The 19,978-nt window shown below is 42.9% G+C and overlaps 1 protein-coding gene across 2 annotated transcripts in view; it reads left to right on the forward strand.

Moving 5' to 3' along the window:
* Window positions 1-19,978, forward strand: part of LOC126252905 (colorectal mutant cancer protein) — a 643,915-nt gene that overhangs the window by 556,689 nt on the left and 67,248 nt on the right. For both annotated transcript variants that reach the window (XM_049953885.1, XM_049953895.1), the window contains exons 5-6: window positions 12,624-12,789; window positions 12,866-13,011. In XM_049953885.1, coding sequence (XP_049809842.1) covers window positions 12,624-12,789; window positions 12,866-13,011 — 312 coding nt within the window. The remainder of the gene's footprint in view (window positions 1-12,623; window positions 12,790-12,865; window positions 13,012-19,978) is intronic.

Raw genomic sequence — 19,978 nt, forward strand, 5'->3', positions numbered from 1 at the left:
AATACATCTCTCTCAAAAATCTAACAAACATTTCCCAATGAAAATTGTTAAAAATGGTACAAGAGTATCAAAGAAAACGCGGATTATAGAGAGGTACTAAAGTATCATGTAGCATGAATCTGTGAACTCTATCAAGCAACAAAACAATTTAATAATTTAAAAAATGACCAAACTTTTCATTACAGCATTCACATGAGAAGAGTGGGAAAGAGCAACATCTAGTTCTTCACTTTCAAATTAATTTAAGCAACCATTAAGATTAGTAACCATCGTTTTCAACCCTATAATATTGTTGTACATGATCGTCCATCGCTGATTAGGCGTTGTTGCCTTTTCTGGTACAAAGAAAGTACGAGCCTTTACCTGAAATGTTTCATGAGAATTCTAAAATTATAAATAGGATGAGGGTCGATATGCTAATCTCTGTGTTAAACGTAGAACCTTCTACGCTTTGTTACAAAAAGTGAGTATGCTACACAAAAATTAGACTTAAAAAATAAACAAATAGCATTTTCACCCGAGAAAACACCCCTGTACATGAACACAGGACATCAGGTATACGACATAAGTATTAGTTTTCATTTTTGAGATTTATTCACGACGATGTTTTCTTCAAACAACGAGAGGGAAGAAACATTCTTCAGACAGGTATGTGGTCGATGAGGATTAGTAAAAGAGAAGGCAAGTTTTTTTAATTTTGAGCTGATTTAAAAGTTCTTGGCTCCGTGGTTGGCCAGCAGCCGAAAGATACCCAGGATGAGAACTACGGAGGGAAGCTCATGCCAGAAAGGGGAAAAAGTGGAGTATAAGAAAGGGGTGGGGGGGTGAAGCTGGGGTTGACTACATGTTTCTTGCAAATAAAGTTGAGAAAAGCACAAAATTTTCCCTTTGAGGGGAGGAAAATAAAATTAATAGCAAGTCCGAGTAAAAATAATAACTTACCGATTTTTATGCGGAAGGTGGAGCTGTTTGAGTTCTCTCACAAGCTCATCAAAATCTGAGTGCATTATCGGTGCGATGGTTTGAAGAGCTGCAGTTGAATGACTGACTGTTACTCAGTTTTCCTTTGGTAGGCTACGCTTCTCGATGCACTGTTTAACATTTATAAACAACTCCGCTCTTATTGTGGCGTCTTTCATTGACTCCACCGGAAGATGTTCTTTAGTTACACCAACGTCATTATTAACACTTCGGATAAAAATAAACATCTGCGCAGTATCTTAAACCAGTGCAACTTTAAACCAGTCAAACTCCAACACTTGGACGCCAACTGTTCAAACAAAGAATAGTCTACGCTCCGTATTTGGCGTGTCATTGTTCTCCTGGATAAGGTGATGCTTTAAAAATCTGGATAGAGGATTTCAAGCTTACATTTCTTGAAGAACTCACTATCCGGAAATGCCTAGCGCTGTTTTGCCATTTTACGTGCCTCAACAAATCTAGTTTTGTCGTCACTCGTTCGTTTTTTCTGTGTTTGGTAAAATCATTTTGTCGCTTCTGCAAAAGTATCAATTAGCATGACTTTTGCATCCGTGCATTTTCGGAAAATTCACTCCGCTATCCAGGATGTTTTTTGTTAAAATACCTCTTGAGATTCTTCTCGATTCTGTCCATGATCTTCCGTCTTTTTGCTGTCAGCCGTTACGTTGCAATACTACAACAGGTTACTGCGTGGATACTGCGATCGTCCACACCTAAGACACAAAACAACTGAACTCCTGAAACATTGACGTCGCCAGGCAACCGTCACTGCGTCAGAAGCTTCAGCCGCATAATTGTTTTCGTATTTAATTCGTCATTGTTACAATGTCGTGTATTAGTTACAAATAATTGTTAGGAGAAAAAACCCCTTGTAACCGTAGTGAAAACGTGCTTTTATGGAAGGTCGTTACGAACTATCTTGATACCATTGACAATTTTAACCATCTTAAATTATACGTAGAATCAGATAGCCTCCTCATTTTGAGGATGAGATACTCCACGAGTCGTATGTGGCCATACCTTCGGTGAGCGTAATTGTCAGATGTAGATGGATAATGTGCGACTTTTTTTTTTCAAGGACGCCTTTTTTTCTTTTTCTTGTGCCTTTATCCCGCATTGGCTCAGAGTTGGCATGGTTATTAACGCATTCCATATGGTTAATTTGTGGGGTAGCGAGTTTCTGCTGTCGCCCCCCCTCTCCCGCGGGGTGGAATATATCTACCACAAATGTCCGCTTGTAATATTTTTTATATAAAGTGAGCCAAAGTTTTCCAAATGTTTGCGAATCGTGTATCTGAAGCGGAATCTCGGTACCAGCGTGATATTCACGTAATGGGATGCCGGAAACCGCCTAGCAACCACACCCAAACCGGTCGGCACATCGACCCTCGTTGTTAATACGCCGGGCAGATTCGATCCGGGGCAGGCGCGCCTCCCCATCTCGGAAGCGACACTTTCACATGCACGACTATCTGGACTCTTTTAAAAAGATTAGCACATATTGGACACATTTAAACAATGTACATCGTTGTTACGTCAGAGGAAACTGCAACCAGAGTTTTCATCAATTAGTGCCTTGAATTAAATTGCTACGTGATATTATCCCGAGGTAACAAAACCTTGGAGAGAGAGAGAGAGAGAGAGAGAGAGAGAGAGAGAGAGAGAATATTCCTAAGGGACCCAACTCTGCTGAAGTCACCGGTCCCTAGACTTACAAACTATAGAAACTAACTTATGCTAAGAACAGCACACAGACCCATGCCCGAGGGAGGACTCGAACCTCCGGTGGGAGGGGCCGCGCAGTCCGTGACATGGCGCCTCTAACCGCACGGCCACACCGCGCGGCTTTGTATATGATGCCTATAGGTAGTATTATCGTACTGTTACCCCTTGATAAAATGCAAAAGTTTGCTGACGAGATGGAGTGGGAACCCGTCGTCATTCTCTTCCTTGACATGTAAAATATTGGAAAAACTTACTTTTCATTCATTCATTTATACATTCATTCATAGTGTTCCGTAAACTCGAACAAGAACTAGAACCTTCCGTGGTTAGGAACGAGTGAAAAGATACATTAACGATAAACTATAACTATACTACGTAAGGTTATTCGTGCTTATGGCACCTACATTTAATTTAGTAGCCGGCCGGTGTGGCCGTGCGGTTCTAGGCGCTTCAGTCTGGAACCACGTGACCGCTACGGTCGCAGGTTCGAATCCTGCCTCGGATGTGTGTGATGTCCTTACGTTAGTTAGGTTTAAGTAGTTCTAAGTTCTAGGGGACTGATGACCACAGATGTTAAGCCCCATAGTGCTCACAGTCATTTGAACCAATTTAGTAAATTAGAAAGGGAGGTGCCGTTTTGAAAATAGTTGCTATCTCCTCGGTTACTGTATATAGCTGTTGTTTATCTGCTACTGGTAGCGCAATTTTTACTTCATTGGAGTGTCATTGCTCTGAGAAAATATTTACCAACTTCTGTAACTAATGAGTCCTGTTTACCGATGATAACTACTTGTCCTACAGCTGCTACTCGCTATGCTTTCTGAATCCAGATATTCAGATAATTTCTTTCGAGTTAGTGCGGATTCCCGATTTCCTTCTTTATATTAGATGGAGGCTAGTTGAAAGTCTTCCCTCTAGAGTACGTATAAGTCCATTCCCAACCGTATACAAGGAAACAAAGTCTGCTTGAAAATTATTTTTGTGTCTTGCATTGCGGTTTTGGTATACACAGTTCAGATGAAAGTGATTTTATAGTAAGCAACAAAAACCATTAAGGAACAAATGTTCTTAAAAAGACTTGTATAAGATGTCCAACTATCTGCTTTATACAATATTCCTACTGCTCGCTTCTACTGAATAAACACTTCATTTATTTAAGGTACATTACCTGCGAAGATAGTCCCGCAACACAACGAAGACCGAAAATATGCAAAATAAATCAACACTTGTCTTCAGATCAACGCAGTGAGAAATTCATGTAAGAGCAAAACACGCCCAACTGAGCGCTTCTTGATTAGTTTATATATGTTTTGCCACATGGTCTGCGATGATTTGTTTTTAACTGCAGAATCTCCCGTTGCAGCGTTCACTAGATAAAGGAAACAGAATACGCTGACGAAAGCGCAAGACACTTGCTCAGGTTCATTTAAGAGATGATGTCTCAAGCTGTTAAGCTGTTCTGTTATTAGTGTGTTGTCGAGTATGACAGTGCCACACTAAAGAGGGAATTAAATTAGAGGTAGTTACTATTGAGAGACAGAGAGAAAGAAACAGCGAGAGATTAATGTCGTCAGACATTTTACGGCTCGTCGCCGTACAAAACGCGCGATATCGCATTTGATCTTGGTCAGATCGAGGGTGTTCGATGCATGGATTAATTCAATCTCCGAGGTCGTGCGGCGACGGGATTTTCCACGTATTACGAGTAGCTCGATTAAGTGGAAACCGCCGCCGCCAGAAGTCACTGCAGGGGACAACGATATGTTTTAACGACTCTTCTTAACATCGACCAGCTGTGTGGCTGGACTGAAGAGTTTTTAGCAAACAGTACACAGCATGTTGTTCTCAATGGAGAGACGTCTACAGACGTTAAAGTAACCTCTGGCGTGCCACAGGGGAGTGTTATGGGACCATTGCTTTTCACAATATATATAAATGACCTAGTAGATAGTGTCGGAAGTTCCATGCGGCTTTTCGCGGATGATGCTGTAGTATACAGAGAAGTTGCAGCATTAGAAAATTGCAGCGAAATGCAGGAAGATCTGCCGCGTATAGGCAGGTGCAGGGAGTGGCAACTGACCCTTAACATAGACAAATGTAAAGTATTGCGAATACATAGAAAGAAGGATCCTTTATTGTATGATTATGTGATAGCGGAACAAACACTGCTAGCAGTTACTTCTGTAAAATATCTGGGAGTATGCGTACGGAAAGATTTGAAGTGGAATGATCATATAAAATTAATTGTTGGTAGGCGTGTGCCAGGTTGAGATTCATTGGGAGAGTCCTTAGAGGATGTAGTCCATCAACAAAGGAGGTGGCTTACAAAACACTCGTTCGACCTATACTTGAGTATTACTCATCAGTGTGGGATCCGTACCAGATCGGGTTGACGGAGGAAATAGAGAAGATCCAAAGAAGAGCGGCGCGTTTCGTCACAGGGTTATTTGCTAAGCGTGATAGCGTTACGGAGATGTTTAGCAAACTCAAGTGGCAGACTCTGCAAGAGAGGCGCTCTGCATCGCGGTGTAGCTTGTTGCCCAGGTTTCGAGAGGTATCGAATATATTGCTTTCCCTACTTATACCTCCCGAGGAGATCACGAATGTAAAATTAGAGAGATTCGAGCGCGCACGGAGGCTTTCCGGCAGTCGTTGTTCCTGCGAACCATACGCGACTGGAACAGGAAAGGGAGGTAATGACAGTGGCACGTCAAGTGCCCCCCCCCCCGCCACATACCGTTGGGTGGCTTGCGGAGTATAAATGTAGATGTAGACAGTCACTTGGTGCTAGCTGGACTCCTGGTAGCATTTTGGACCTCAACAGGGATTCCTTCCGCTGATTTCATGCGATTTTTTACAACCACCCTCGGCCATACTCGGCGGTCCCTGTCCGTGAGAAAATGAGATTTGCATGGTCTCCGTTTAGCTATGGTTGTTCCTTCGTGTTTCCGCTTCATGATACCATCACAAACAGTCACTTGGAAGAGTTAGAAGGATTGAAATGTCCCTGACATCTCCGTAACGCTATCACGCTTACCAAATAACTCTGTGACGAAACGCGCCGCTCTTCTTTGGATCTTCTCTATCTCCTCTGTCAACCCGACCTGGTACGGTGCCCACACTGATGAGCAATACTCAAGTATAGGTCGAACGAGTGTTTTGTAAGCCACCACCTACATTTTCTAAGGACTCTCCCAATGAATCTCAACCTGGCACCCGCCTTACCAACAATTAATTTTATATGATCATTCCACTTCAAATCGTTCCGCACGCATACTCCCAGATATTTTACAGAAGTAACTGCTACCAGTGTTTGTTCCGCTATCACATAATCATACAATAAAGGAAAGGTGCGTAGGGAGTGAAAAGAACGGCGTACAATGGTCGATCATCGAGCAGAGCCACACATTTCTGTAGTCGGTGCTTAGTGACGCTTGAGATGGTGCAAAGAGCGACGCCACTGTGCAGTGGATGACCGGAAACAAGTGATTTGGTGTGATGAATTACGCTGTACCCTACGACAATCCCATGGAAGGATTTTGGTTTGGCTAATACTGAAGAACGTTACCTGCCATCATGTGTAGTGTGAACAGTGAAACACAGAGGATGTTGTTTTACGGTATGGTGTTGTTATTCGTGGTTTGGGTGTGGTCCCCGTGTTGCACGTAAGAAAACGCTAAATGCGGAAGAGCGAGAGCAAATTTTACAGCAGTGTGTACTGCGTAAGGTAGAGGAGTAGTTCGGAGACCATGACTGTTTGCATCAGCGTGACTATGTATCCTGTCTTAAAGCAGCGTCTATGAGGCAATGGTTTATAGGCAACAGTATTCCTAAAATAGGCTGTCTTCCCCAAAGCCACGACTTGAACCCAATAGAACACCTTTGGGATGAGTCAGAATGTCGACTTCGCTCCAGACCCGAGCGTCCAACATCACTACCTTCTCTGGTTTCGGTTCTTGAGGAAGAATGGGCTGCCATTCTTCCAGGGACAGTCAGACACGTAATTGAAAGTGTCCCTAGAAGAGTTCTGGCCTTCATAAAGGCGGAGGTTGGACACATCCCTCATTAATGTCCACCAATACATGTTTAATGAGATAGCGTCGTAATACAGCGCCAGTACTGAAGGAGAGAATAGTAATATCCACCTTCAACTACGAGTATATGGTTCGAGAGCTCGTGGAATACAGTGCAGCGTATGAAAGGCTGTGGCAAGTTGATGCTACGACTCCGACCGTGGGGACGGCTACAGGAAAGCGTAGCTGGTAACGAACTTCCTCGAAAGGCGTGCACCTGGATTCGAGTTCCCGTTCGGCAAACAAATTCAAAAATGATTCAAATGGCTCTGAGCACTATGGGACCTAACATCTGAGGTCATCGGTCCCCTAGAACGTAGAACTACTTAAACCTAACTAACCTAAGGACATCGCATACATCCATGCCCGAAGCAGGATTCGAACCTGCGACCGTAGCGGTCGCGCGGTTCCAGACTGAAGCGCCTAGAACCGCTCGGCCACACAGGTCGGCTTCGGCAAACAGTTTTAATATGTTCTATAGAATCAGTTTCATAAGGCTAATGAGTTTGCGATTAGCGTTTGAATTTTGCTATCTGTCCTATTCCGATGTAGGAAGTTATGTAATCGTTGACTCTCGCCCTCGAGACCCAGAAGGCAGTGAACAACGGCTCTCACGTTGATTCCGTGTTTTTGACTTCCGGAAGATAATCGTTACAGTTCCATACTATCGCCTAATAAAATATAAGTGTACAGAATATCAGACCAAATTTATGATTGAAGATTTGCTATAGCAAATAGAGCACCGATGCCACTCTCAACGGAAAAAAAATCCTCAGACAAAAAAATAACTTCGACCGTACCCCCAGGGAGTGCTGCAGGACTATTGTCGTCGTTGTGGTGGTGGGCTTCATTTCGAAGACCCGTTTGATGCAGTTCACCACCTTACTCTAACCTGTACAGGCCGCTTCATCTCTGGATTACTACTACAACCTACATTCACTTGAACCTGCGTAGTATATTCATGCCTTGGTCTCTCTCTATAATTTTTACCCTCTCACACTTCTCTCCATTATCAAATTGACGATTCCTTGATGTCTCATGATGTGATCTGTTACCAAATTCGCCGCGCGGGATTAGCCGAGCTATCTAGGCGCTACAGTCGGGGACTGTGCGGCTGGTCCCGGCGGAGGTTCGAGTCCTCCCTCGGTCATGGGTGTGTGTGTTTGTCCTTAGGATAATTTAGGTTAAGTAGTGTGTAAGCTTAGGGACTGATGACCTTTGCAGTTAAGTCCCATAAGATTTCACACACATTTGAACATTTTTTTGTTACCAAATTCACGTTTCCTTGATACCTCGGAGTATGTCATATCAACCGATCCCTTCTTTTAGTCAATGTGTGTCATAAATTTCTTTCTTTCTCAATTCTATTCAGTATCTCCTCATTAGTTACATGATCTGTCCACTTCTGACCCTGATGCAAGCAGTTATTCGGCTTAACATGGATTGAGAGAGTTGTTGATTTCCAATTGGGGCGCCAGATCGTCAAAATCCCGAGATGGTTGGAGGGTCCTACCGGTAATGCTCCAAACGTTCTCGATTGGGGGGAGATCTGGCAAACTTACTGGCCAAGGTAGGGTTCGGCAAGCATAAAGACAAGCAGTTCGACCTCTCGCCTAGTGCGTAGGGGCATTACCTTGCTGAAATGTAAGCCCAGGATGGTTTGCCATGACTGGAAAGAAAACGGGGCGTAGAATATAGTCGAAGTATCGCTGTGCTGCAAGGGTGCTGCAGATGACAACAAAGGCGTCATGCTATGAAAAGAAATGGCACCCCAGACCATCACTCCTGGTTTTCGGGCATATGGCGGACGAGAGGTTGGTATCCCACCGCCGTCTATGGCGTCTCCAGACACGTCTAAACTGGTCGTCGGGGCTCAATTCTCAAGGACAATGTAATTTTATTGACAGGTAGGTCATCGCTGCATGTCAGTATACGATAATAAATTCAGACCAAATGAGAAACACGTGTCACTGTAAAGAGTACCCCAAACATTCACATAAACACACAGTGTATCGCTCTCTGTTGGCAAAGCAGGTGTTTATTCTCGCATGCAAACTATCACAAATGTGCCGAATGACAAGCTGCGATACACTGTCCCAAGAATCTTGCACATTTTGTTGCGATTCGGCAGTGGTTCTTGCAGGTTCTGGAGAAGTTCCTGCTTCACCATGTCCCATACATGTCGGATTGGCGAGAGATCTGCTGATCTTGCTGGCCAGGCCAGTTGTTGCAAGCCACGAAGAGCACTTCGCGACGCTGCAGCCGTATGTGGACGTGCATTCTTCACTGAAGAATCACATTACTTTCCTGTCGAAGAAATGGCAGTAGCCTGGGGATAACAACCTGTGAAATGTAGCCGACGCTGGTTACTTAGCCCTGCAGAAACACCAAGTGTGACCCTGAGTTGTAACTAATGACGCCCCACACCACGGTGCGAGCTATGTGTTGTGGCCGAAAGCACTCCATCGTAGGCCGCTCCCCAGTTCTACACCGTACACGTGTACGCCCATCACTCACACACAGACAGAACCTCCTCTCCCCACTGAAGATGACAGAGCGCCATCCCAACCTACAGTCGACTATTTCTCGATATCAGAGTAGCCGCGCTGGGCTGCTTTCGTAGTGTCAGTGGCAGCCTGGCCAGAGACACACGTGGTCTTAGTCTTGATGCAAGCAGACGATTCCCAATGGTCCTAGGTGATACAGAAGCTGCAACACATGCTGGGATTTCTTCCCTGCATGATGTTCGGTCGGAAACCACTGCTCGCACAATGTTATCAATTTTAACCAGAATTACGCGGACGTCCAGAACCTGATCTATGGGTGTGGGAATGTCCCACAGATCACTGATGAAAGCAGCGACACACCACTGACACACTGTGCCCACACGTGTAGCAACCAGTCCACAGGTCCATCCAGCTTCCCTGGGGCCCACAGTACGAACCCGTTCAAATGGCTAAGGTTATTTAACAGGTGTACGTACGTACTCATCCGTGGAACACGGTTGTATCTTTAAATGAATCTGCAAACACTGTTCACCTGTAAATTTAGCACAGTTACTGCCTGCAGAGTCAAAACAGAGGGCGGACAGACAGCCCTACTGAGTGTCCTCTGATTGCCGATGACCGTAACAAAAAAAGATACACATCATACATTGTTGCCTTCAAACACAGTTCTTCAGGGAGTTGCATTCCATCTCTCTCTCTTACTTTTTTCCGGCAGTGTATGTCTGGCACGGGTTCCAGGCATACTAGCAATCTTCATGTATCGGTTGAAAGATGGTACAGAAAGTTACATCCACTCTGTGAGGGTTCTTCCAATGAATCTCAATCTGATATCTACCTTCCTTGAGATCAGTTTTAAGTGATAGTTCCACCTTGTATCACTCCATACGCACTCTCGAGATGTGACTGCTTCGAGTGAGCGTTTGGTACTTGTGTAAACATACAGTAATGGGTCTTTCCGCTTACTTATGCGCAGTATGTTACATTTGTTTATGCTGAGGATCAACTGACAGTCCCTGCACCAAACGTAGACCTGAAAGTCTTCTTGCATTTCGCTCAAATTTTATAGCGATGGCGTCTCTCTGTATGCAATAGCATCATTGGCGAATAGGCAATAGCTTCAGACGATATCCTCTATGTAAATTATATATGTATAGTGAATAGTAACGCAAAACCAATGAAAAATTTGAAAAGGGAATTAAAATTGTGGGAGAAGAATATATTCTAATTTTGTTACAGACAGAACTGTTGAACAGTGCAAACGATTCTTGCTCCATGGACATAGATATTTCTAGTGACAGTACCGTAAGTGCAGAAGAGCCATTGGCAGAAGAGGAATGGTCTGATGACACTGCTGTTTTCGACTTTCTTCGCGTTTATACAAAAGGGAACCAGTTATCAACCACCCATTGACAAAACACAGCACAGAGAGAGACTACTTCCTTTCTTTATTTACCAATGAGAAGCTGGAGTATGTGGTTCAGCAGACAAATCTGTATGCATAGCAACAGCAACAGAAACAAAAACGGCAATCTGGTCAGACTGTAAGTGAGTCAACAAATAACTGGACAAATTTATATGTAGAGGAGTTACAGGCCTGGATTGGAATGAATATCTTGATGGGTGTGGTTGTGTTGCCAAGTGTAGTGCACTACTGGAGTTCAGAACCTGCCTTAGGTCAGCCTTACATATCGAAACCTATGACATGCAAACGTTTCAAAAAGATATGTGAAACTATTCACATAAAAGACAACAGGCTGAATCCTCCAAGAGGGCATCCAAACCACGATAAACATCACAATGTCAGACCTCTTATAACTTTTCTGAACAACACAATTCGTAAGCCATACACTGCGAATAAGGTATTGGCTGTGGATGAAAGCATGATACCTTTCAAGTATATGCCTCTCAAGCCAGTAAAACGAGGATACAAGGTATGGTGTTTAGCAGATTCAAAGACTGGCTATGTCATAAAATTTGATATTTACACAGGAAAATCAAATGACGGATGTACAGAAAATGCTCTGGGAGAGCGTGTAGTCATTAGCCTCACCCAAGACCTGAAATATAATAACAGTTTAGTAGCGTTTGACAACTTCTTCACCACAGTGAATCTAATGCAAATGCTTTTGAACAATGGAATCTACTCTATAGGGACTGTCAGAGCAAACCGGAAATGGCTTCCTTCAATGATGAAAGATAAATTTACCTTGAAAAGAGGAGAATTTCAGTTTCAGTGCAAACGTGGCATTGCAGCTATAAAATGGATGGACAACAAACCTGTCACTATTTTGACAACTTCAGACAATCCTAGAGATACCACACTTGGCTCAAGAAAGAATAAGGATGGCACAACTAGCATGGTTATGTGTCCCACAGCTGTGGCAACATACAATACCATAATGGAAGGTGTAGATCACTTTGATCAACTTAGAGAACGTTATGCAATAGGTCGACGTTCTCGTAAGTGGTGGCATTGGATTCTCTATTTCCTATTAGACATGGCAGTTGTAAATGCCTTTATATTGTACAAGACTAATAAAGGACAAGAGGGATATGATATGATGATCAATTGAACTTTCGATTACGACTCGCAAAACAATTGATAGATGGCTTTACATCCCGCAAAAAAAAAAAGGACGTCCAGTAACCATTCTAACCAAGAAGAATACCGTACCAGATCATGTTCGACTGGCAAAAGTAGGCGATCATATGCCTGTTTTAGAAACAACCTACAGACGGTGCCGAAAGTGTTCAACAAAAGCTCGTGACAATAGAGCAAAATATGTATGCTGCTCCTGCAACGTACCCCTGTGTATCGAACCATGCTTCCATCAGTTTCAAGGAAAATAAAAAGAAAATGTAACAATCATTTGAACATTTTGTTGAAAAAGAATTATTACTTGTAAATAAATCATTTGAATGTTTTGTTGAAAAAGAATTATTACTTGTAAATTTGTAATGTAAATGTTTTTGAAATAAAGTAAAATAAAAAGAAATCACCGTCTTCTTAAAAATTTTTTACATGCAATGCCAACATGTTACAGCTTATAAAATGGAAATGCGATATCTTCTTCCCACCCAAGTGTAAAGCTCACAAGTGGGAAATCGGTTTACCACCGAAAATGTAAGGTTTAAAAAAGTGCTGTGGTGATATATTTACCACCATAATTTTTAGACGTAAATCACAAAAATAAAATTATCAAAAAATAAAATATAATAAATTGATCACAAATCTAATTCAATGCAAAAAAATTTGCTTCGCTGAGTTCCACAAAAAATGCGCCCGTTAAAGGGTGTAGACTTTTCTGATAATGGTTTTGTTTGTTTCTTTTGACAGCTGGAGAAGCTGCGTTTGGTAGCAGAGACAGAGGAGAGAGCTGAACTGCAGGCCCAGAGGTACGAAGAAAGGCTGACAGAGCTCCATTCGGTCATCGCAGAGCTGACGCGGAAGATCGAGAGGCAGAGATCACTAGTGATACGGGAAGAAGAAGATGTCATCTCGGGTAAGGACAAGAGTGATCGTATTAGAACAGGTCGTAGGTTTCTGTCTTGTATCTAATGATATTTCCATTGGAACAGAAAACGAGAATGAGGACCAAGACCTGTCTCGCGACGCGGAGGGCTCGACCACGAACCTGGTGGACGACTCGGAGCTGCAAGATCCTGACCGCACGATTGGAGACCCTGACTCCAGCAACTCGGACAACGAGCACCAAGCAGATAATGTGAGTTGTCTCCCGCAGGCCTGCTTCTTGTCTTATAGCGTGTGTCCACTGGACAGTAATCTTCCGCAAGTTGCTTAGAAGCTATTTTTCCAAATTCTATGACATGGAGACACCCCCAGCCAGTCGACCTCCGCAAGTTTTGTCGACTTGCAGGAGTAGGTTTCGCAAGTTAGTGGGAACAGTTTGTTGCATTCTAGCTGCAAATATCTGCCAAAAATGTCAGTAACAAAAAACAGAATGATGCAAAGACAGGTAAGCCAAAACAAATGTACCATTGGAACCCCTTAAACGTATATAATTGACCACTGCCAATCAAGGAAATGCAAAATGAATTTACCGGTTACTTTGTTTCACCAGAACAGGAAGTGGAATGGCAGTACAGACGACTTTAAATTTGAGCTACATTTGTAATGTTAACGCAAATATAAATGCACTAGACCCATACATCCATATCCATATCATAAAAGTGATACATAGTATCATAAAAGTGGTATGTCGTTTCCATATTTCTGCCTAAAACACTATATCAAATTCAACCAAACTTGGGAAATGTTGCACTAACCTATCTGGAAAGAACCACTGTGGGTATGAAAACCACCTACCTCTCAAAGGCATGGGGGTGAGCTTGAAAAATAAGTGTAGCTCACGATGTGCAAATAGCCAGAGTATATTCATCCAGTGTTTGAGAATGAGGACACTAGTGACTTGCACCAAACTTTATGCATTTAAGACATTTGCGAGAGTTTTTCTCGGGAGCACCGAGCACATAATAATAATGAAAGAAAAAAATATATATATAATTTTTTACATTTTCACTGTTCATGCAGTAAAACTGCATTTATTATGTCTTTACTACTAACTCTATTTGCAACACATTTTTTAGAGAGTATTCACTTATATAACACTGGATGTATTTGCAAAATTATATCATTTTATGGCTCATTGTTCAGAAGAAATGATGTCATAGCTCACCGGACAAAAAATTCCTCATCCCTAGTGAAATCATTACAAGCATTGTTTAATGCCATGTAATTTCGCTCCTGGGCCTGATAACTGTCTGGATTCAGTTAGGAAGTGAGTCCACAAGGTTGTACAGATACATCACATCCAGGTTAAGCCACTCACTGAGAATCTGCTTGTATAATTCCACCAAAATGTGGGTTTCTGATTTCAGCATTTTTCATGCTGTTTCAAATGACCCTCAGATTTTTTGTGGGGGCTCAAGTCATGCCAGTTGAAATGTAATACCTGCCTCCATGGACGAGGTTGCTGACACACACTAGTGCAGTTGCACTCGATGCTGAAGTAACCTGGTTTGAATCCAAGTGGTGGGGAAAAAAATAAATAAATAAAAATTCACTGCCCGTATTTGGCCGGCAAGGATAGGAGAGGAGAGGTGGTAGCGTTAAGTTCCTGATCACCAGACTTTACGCCAGTGTCCTGGTTTCAGTACTTAACCCCTCTGTAGTATCTCATGAAGTGAGGGCATGTGACACCGTTGATGTTGATCCATCCATTGGATGGGGATATAAAGTGTGGCAGCCCACCCTTGGTGCTATGTGCTGGCATAGAGTTTCATCCTCTCCTTTCACTTGTCATCATCAAACAACACAAACATTACACTAAATCTCTCTCTCTCTCTCTCTCTCTCTCTCTCTCTCTCTCTCTCTCTCTCTCTCACTCACTCTCACACACACACACACACACACACACACACACACACACACACACACCACACATGTAGTTGATCATGTTGCAAAGAAATAAAAAAAATGAGTTGCAGTAGGGTTGGGGGAGTGTTCAGAAAACCAGTCATGCATTCTTCCAGCCCAGTCAACATTGCTGTTGTCACTTTTATTTGCCTGTGTGAGTAGTGGCTTCTTGCAAGGTGACCAACCCTAGATGATCATTACATGCAGTTACTGCCACAATATTCTCTTGCTAATAGGTCTGGATAACCTTCATATATTGCCTATAGCAATTCCTTTTGGGGTGGAAGTGAGTTTGATTCACAAGCCATGAAATGCCTATCCAGTCCCTGTCAGGCAGGATCTTTTCCTGGTCACAATTCTGACATCATGTTTCATTGTTACGTGTGTTACACCACTGCTTATAGACATGTCGAATAGTCTGTCACAAAACACCAACAAAACCAGAAACTTCACAAACCATATGTCCATGGGCATGGCGAAACCTGTCTGCCCCTTATTGTCAGTCTGTCATGCGGTTACATTTATACATCTCTGTGTGCAATGTCAGCTTTAGGAGGGGAGGAACTGGACAGAGAGAGAGAGAGAAGGAGTAAATCGACAGAAAGGAAGATGAGGAGATAGGCAGAGAGAGCAGAGGGAAAGACATGGACAGAGAAAGGAAAGAGAAGGAAATGGACAGAGGGAAGGGGGGGGGGGGGCAAGAAGAGATAGATAGAGAGGCGGGTGAGATGAAAGAGAGAGGAGGAGGAGGAGACGGATAAAGAGGTGGGAAGGGGAGTTGGACAAAGATAGGTGACGAGGACACGGACAGGAGAGGGATGAGCAGATGAACAGGGAGAGGGGAGAGGAGGAGGAGGAAATTGATAGAAAGAGGGGGAAGGAGAAGATGAACTGATAGAAGGCTGGAATAAATACATACCTGGACAACATCAGATACTCAGCTAATTTGTAATAAAAGTAATATGTACGGTTTGCAAAATTTGAGTAATAATTAAAAGTTGATCTCTTTGTGATACAGCTTTCCACATTTCTGTATCCTGTTTTTGAATATTTGTGCAATAGACATTTTCAGAAAATTTTTACTCTGAGCAAAGTTCTATGATTTTAGTTTACTAAATAGTCCTTTTATAGATTAAATATGTAAGCCTTTTTATCTATTTCTTCACCCTAACATTTCTGTTTTCCTTAATGCTTTTGGTTTTTGTCATGATTTTACTTCAGTACTAATAGTAACAACAATAGTGACAATACAACAATGGTGGCTGCTGCTGCGGTTTTTAAGCATGCATGACCCAGTGGTGTAACTAAAGTTTTGAGACCCCCCACTGCAAATAAATTTTTGGAATCATATTTACTGATAGATCTCAAAGAATAAGTGTAAAGATATTAGACATTCACACACCACAAAACATGTCAAAAGTAAAGTAAACTAACCTAACCTACTGCTGCACTACCCACAGTTTTGTGAAGTGTATCTATATGCTAAAGCAAAGACAACTTTCCAGTTCTCGTACAGTTAGCACTCAAAAATTTTTAGACATTGACTTCCATGTTAAGAGAATGACATTTCATGTTTAGTGCTTAGAACTGCTAAAGATGTAATCTGGACTCAGAGACTGATTTTCTAAGATACGTTTTGATTAATTTCAATTTAGAAAAATGTTGTTTCTGCTCTAGCAGAAGTTAAATGGTTGAGTCAAATATAGCTGAAGAGCTGTGCACAGATCAGGGAGACTACTCACAAGAAATGTATTTTCAACAAAAAAAAATTATGTAAAATTTTTAATTGACAAAAAGTTCCCTTCCTTTCCAAATTCTTTCAACATATGTGTTATTAGACCAATATTTTCATGTGAAAGATTTGTGGTAAAATATGATTCATACTTTCTAACTAGGTTTTCTGCTATTTTCTGAATATCTTTATTTCCTACCTTAAAAAGATGAACTGGATGTAAGAAAGACGTTCAATCATTAACATTCTGTAGGCTGGTAAAATGATGAATTATAATATCAATGGAAGCACTGAAATCTGTGACTTGTAAATACTTTACTTTATCCACAGTTCTATGATCTTCAGAAAGTTCATAAAAATATTTCTCCTCTTTATGGGTACTTTTTTTGGTCAACTTAGGATCAATGCTCCAAACTTTCACTAGTACTTCCACTTCTTAACAACAACCTCGAAATTGTTTGTAAAGATAACTACACTCCTGGAAATGGAAAAAAGAACACATTGACACCGGTGTGTCAGACCCACCATACTTGCTCCGGACACTGCCAGAGGGCTGTACAAGCAATGATCACACGCACGGCACAGCGGACACACCAGGAACCTCGGTGTTGGCCGTCGAATGGCGCTAGCTGCGCAGCATTTGTGCACCGCCGCCGTCAGTGTCAGCCAGTTTGCCGTGGCATAAGGAGCTCCATCGCAGTCTTTAACACTGGTAGCATGCCGCGACAGCGTGGACGTGAACCGTATGTGCAGTTGACGGACTTTGAGCGAGGGCGTATAGTGGTCATGCGGGAGGCCGGGTGGACGTACCGCCGAATTGCTCAACACGTGGGGCGTGAGGTCTACACAGTACATCGATGTTGTCGCCAGTGGTCGGCGGAAGGTGCACGTGCCCGTCGACCTGGGACCGGACCGCAGCGACGCACGGATGCACGCCAAGACCGTAGGATCCTACGCAGTGCCGTAGGGGACCGCACCGCCACTTCCCAGCAAATTAGGGACACTGTTGCTCCTGGGGTATCGGCGAGGACCATTCGCAACCGTCTCCATGAAGCTGGGCTACGGTCCCGCACACCGTTAGGCCGTCTTCCGCTCACGCCCCAACATCGTGCAGCCCGCCTCCAGTGGTGTCGCGACAGGCGTGAATGGAGGGACGAATGGAGACGTGTCGTCTTCAGCGATGAGAGTCGCTTCTGCCTTGGTGCCAGTGATGGTCGTATGCGTGTTTGGCGCCGTGCAGGTGAGCGCCACAATCAGGACTGCATACGACCGATGCACACAGGGCCAACACCCGGCATCATGGTGTGTGGAGCGATCTCCTACACTGGCCGTACACCACTGGTGATCATCGAGGGGACACTGAATAGTGCACGGTACACCCAAACCGTCATCGAACCCATCGTTCTACCATTCCTAGACCGGCAAGGGAACTTGCTGTTCCAACAGGACAATGCACGTCCGCATGTATCCCGTGCCACCCAACGTGCTCTAGAAGGTGTAAGTCCACTACCCTGGCCAGCAAGATCTCCGGATCTGTCCCCCATTGAGCATGTTTGGGACTGGATGAAGTGTCGTCTCACGCGGTCTGCACGTCCAGTACGAACGCTGGTCCAACTGAGGCGCCAGGTGGAAATGGCATGGCAAGCCGTTCCACAGGACTACATCCAGCATCTCTACGATCGTCTCCATGGGAGAATAGCAGCCTGCATTGCTGCGAAAGGTGGATATACACTGTACTAGTGCCGACATTGTGCATGCTCTGTTGCCTGTGTCTATGTGCCTGTGGTTCTGTCAGTGTGCTCATGTGATGTATCTGACCCCAGGAATGTGTCAATAAAGTTTCCCCTTCCTGGGACAATGAATTCACGGTGTTCTTATTTCAATTTCCAGGAGTGTAGATTTTTCTTGCAGTATCAGCATTATGGGCTGCAGTAGTTTGGAAACTAGGTTAATATTTTCCAAAGAAATACAGTTTGATTAATAACAACGAATAAAATCTGAAAGGCCATCTAATTGGGCACAGTTTCTTCAGAGTCATTGTAACACATCTGTCAGCTGCAACAGTTTCATTTATTTGTTACCGCTGAACCACCATTTTCTCATAAAACTGTTTCTCAGAAAACTGTTTTCATGACAAAATCATTTAGTACCAAATTTAAACTATGTGTTGAATGATGTATAAACTCAGCATTTGGGGCTGGTGACTTAATTCTTGATTGCAGACCTAAGTGTTTGCCATTCATATACATACCGTATGTAGCATCAGTGTATCCTTGACCTCTGCACCTACCCAGTTGTGTGTTCATCTTCTCTAAATCAGTTAATATTCCTTTTTCAATACTCTCAGCATCATGGCTCCTAAAAATCCTACAGACGATTCCTTTATTTCAAAGTCATTTCTATCTGGTTTGCTTGAAACTAAATGCCTACTATTTAATAGTTGCATCATCTTATTTTAAATTTGTGTGCTCAAATATTGTGTTTATTGTGTTTTAATCATTTCATTTGAAAGATGTTCCCATATAAGAGGATAATATCTGGTGAGGAGGTCTATTATATTTAAGAAACTGTGCATGTGTTCCCCTTTTTCAAATTTCCTATGGCCATAGAAAGCAATTTGATGTAGAGCTAATGCCCTTATTACATCCAGTGCTACAGAAATTATAGCTTTCAGTAGGTCATGCCCTTCATCGTAAAATGTGTTAATGCTTTTGCCATGTTTCCATGTGCTGTAAGTAATACACATTTCAATGTAACTATAGAAGTTCCTGATTGGAAATCAACTATATTATGAAAAGGATAGATTGCTGCTCACCACATTGAAAAGATTATTACACACTGAGTTTTGGCAAAGCCTTCTTCAGAATGAACACACACATATATATATATATGCACCTCACAAACACATGAGCACTATCTCTGGAAGCTGCAGCCGGAATGCATCTGTCACAATGAACGAAAGCAGGAATCCTGAATGGGGCAGGGAGGGGGAGGAATAGCAGGATACGGGTGTGGGGAGACAGGAGCGCAGTCTGGCGGTGCGTGCAGGGCCTAGATGGCATCAGGATGAGGTTGCCAGGCACTGATCAGGAGACTTTTGGGGAGACAGGTGGGGGGGGGGGGGGTGGAAAGGAGAGGAGCAGAGGAGGGAAAAACGTAAAATTTGCCATTTACCTCTAATAACAACTGGCAACAAATGGAAGAAAACTTTACTAAATGACTTGCTGTGATCATATTTAATGCTAGCATTGTCTGTGACACTCATGTCAGAGCACTGAGAACACTACTGAACTCTCATTGGCTAGGAGAATGCATGTCATAGATGCACAGAACAAACCTAAACTTGACTACCATTGGTTGTGATTTCAGCTATAGCCTCAATCTACATACATTCAGAAACTTACATTGGAATATTGGACTGAACATCGCTACATTTGTGTATTTTCCACTTTTGCTCCAAGGCAGATTTGCTGCACAGTGGCAAACAAACATGATCTGAATTTTGCACATAAATATTTTTGGA

The sequence above is a fragment of the Schistocerca nitens genome, chromosome 1 (assembly GCF_023898315.1).
Source record: "Schistocerca nitens isolate TAMUIC-IGC-003100 chromosome 1, iqSchNite1.1, whole genome shotgun sequence".
NCBI lineage: Eukaryota > Metazoa > Arthropoda > Insecta > Orthoptera > Acrididae > Schistocerca > Schistocerca nitens.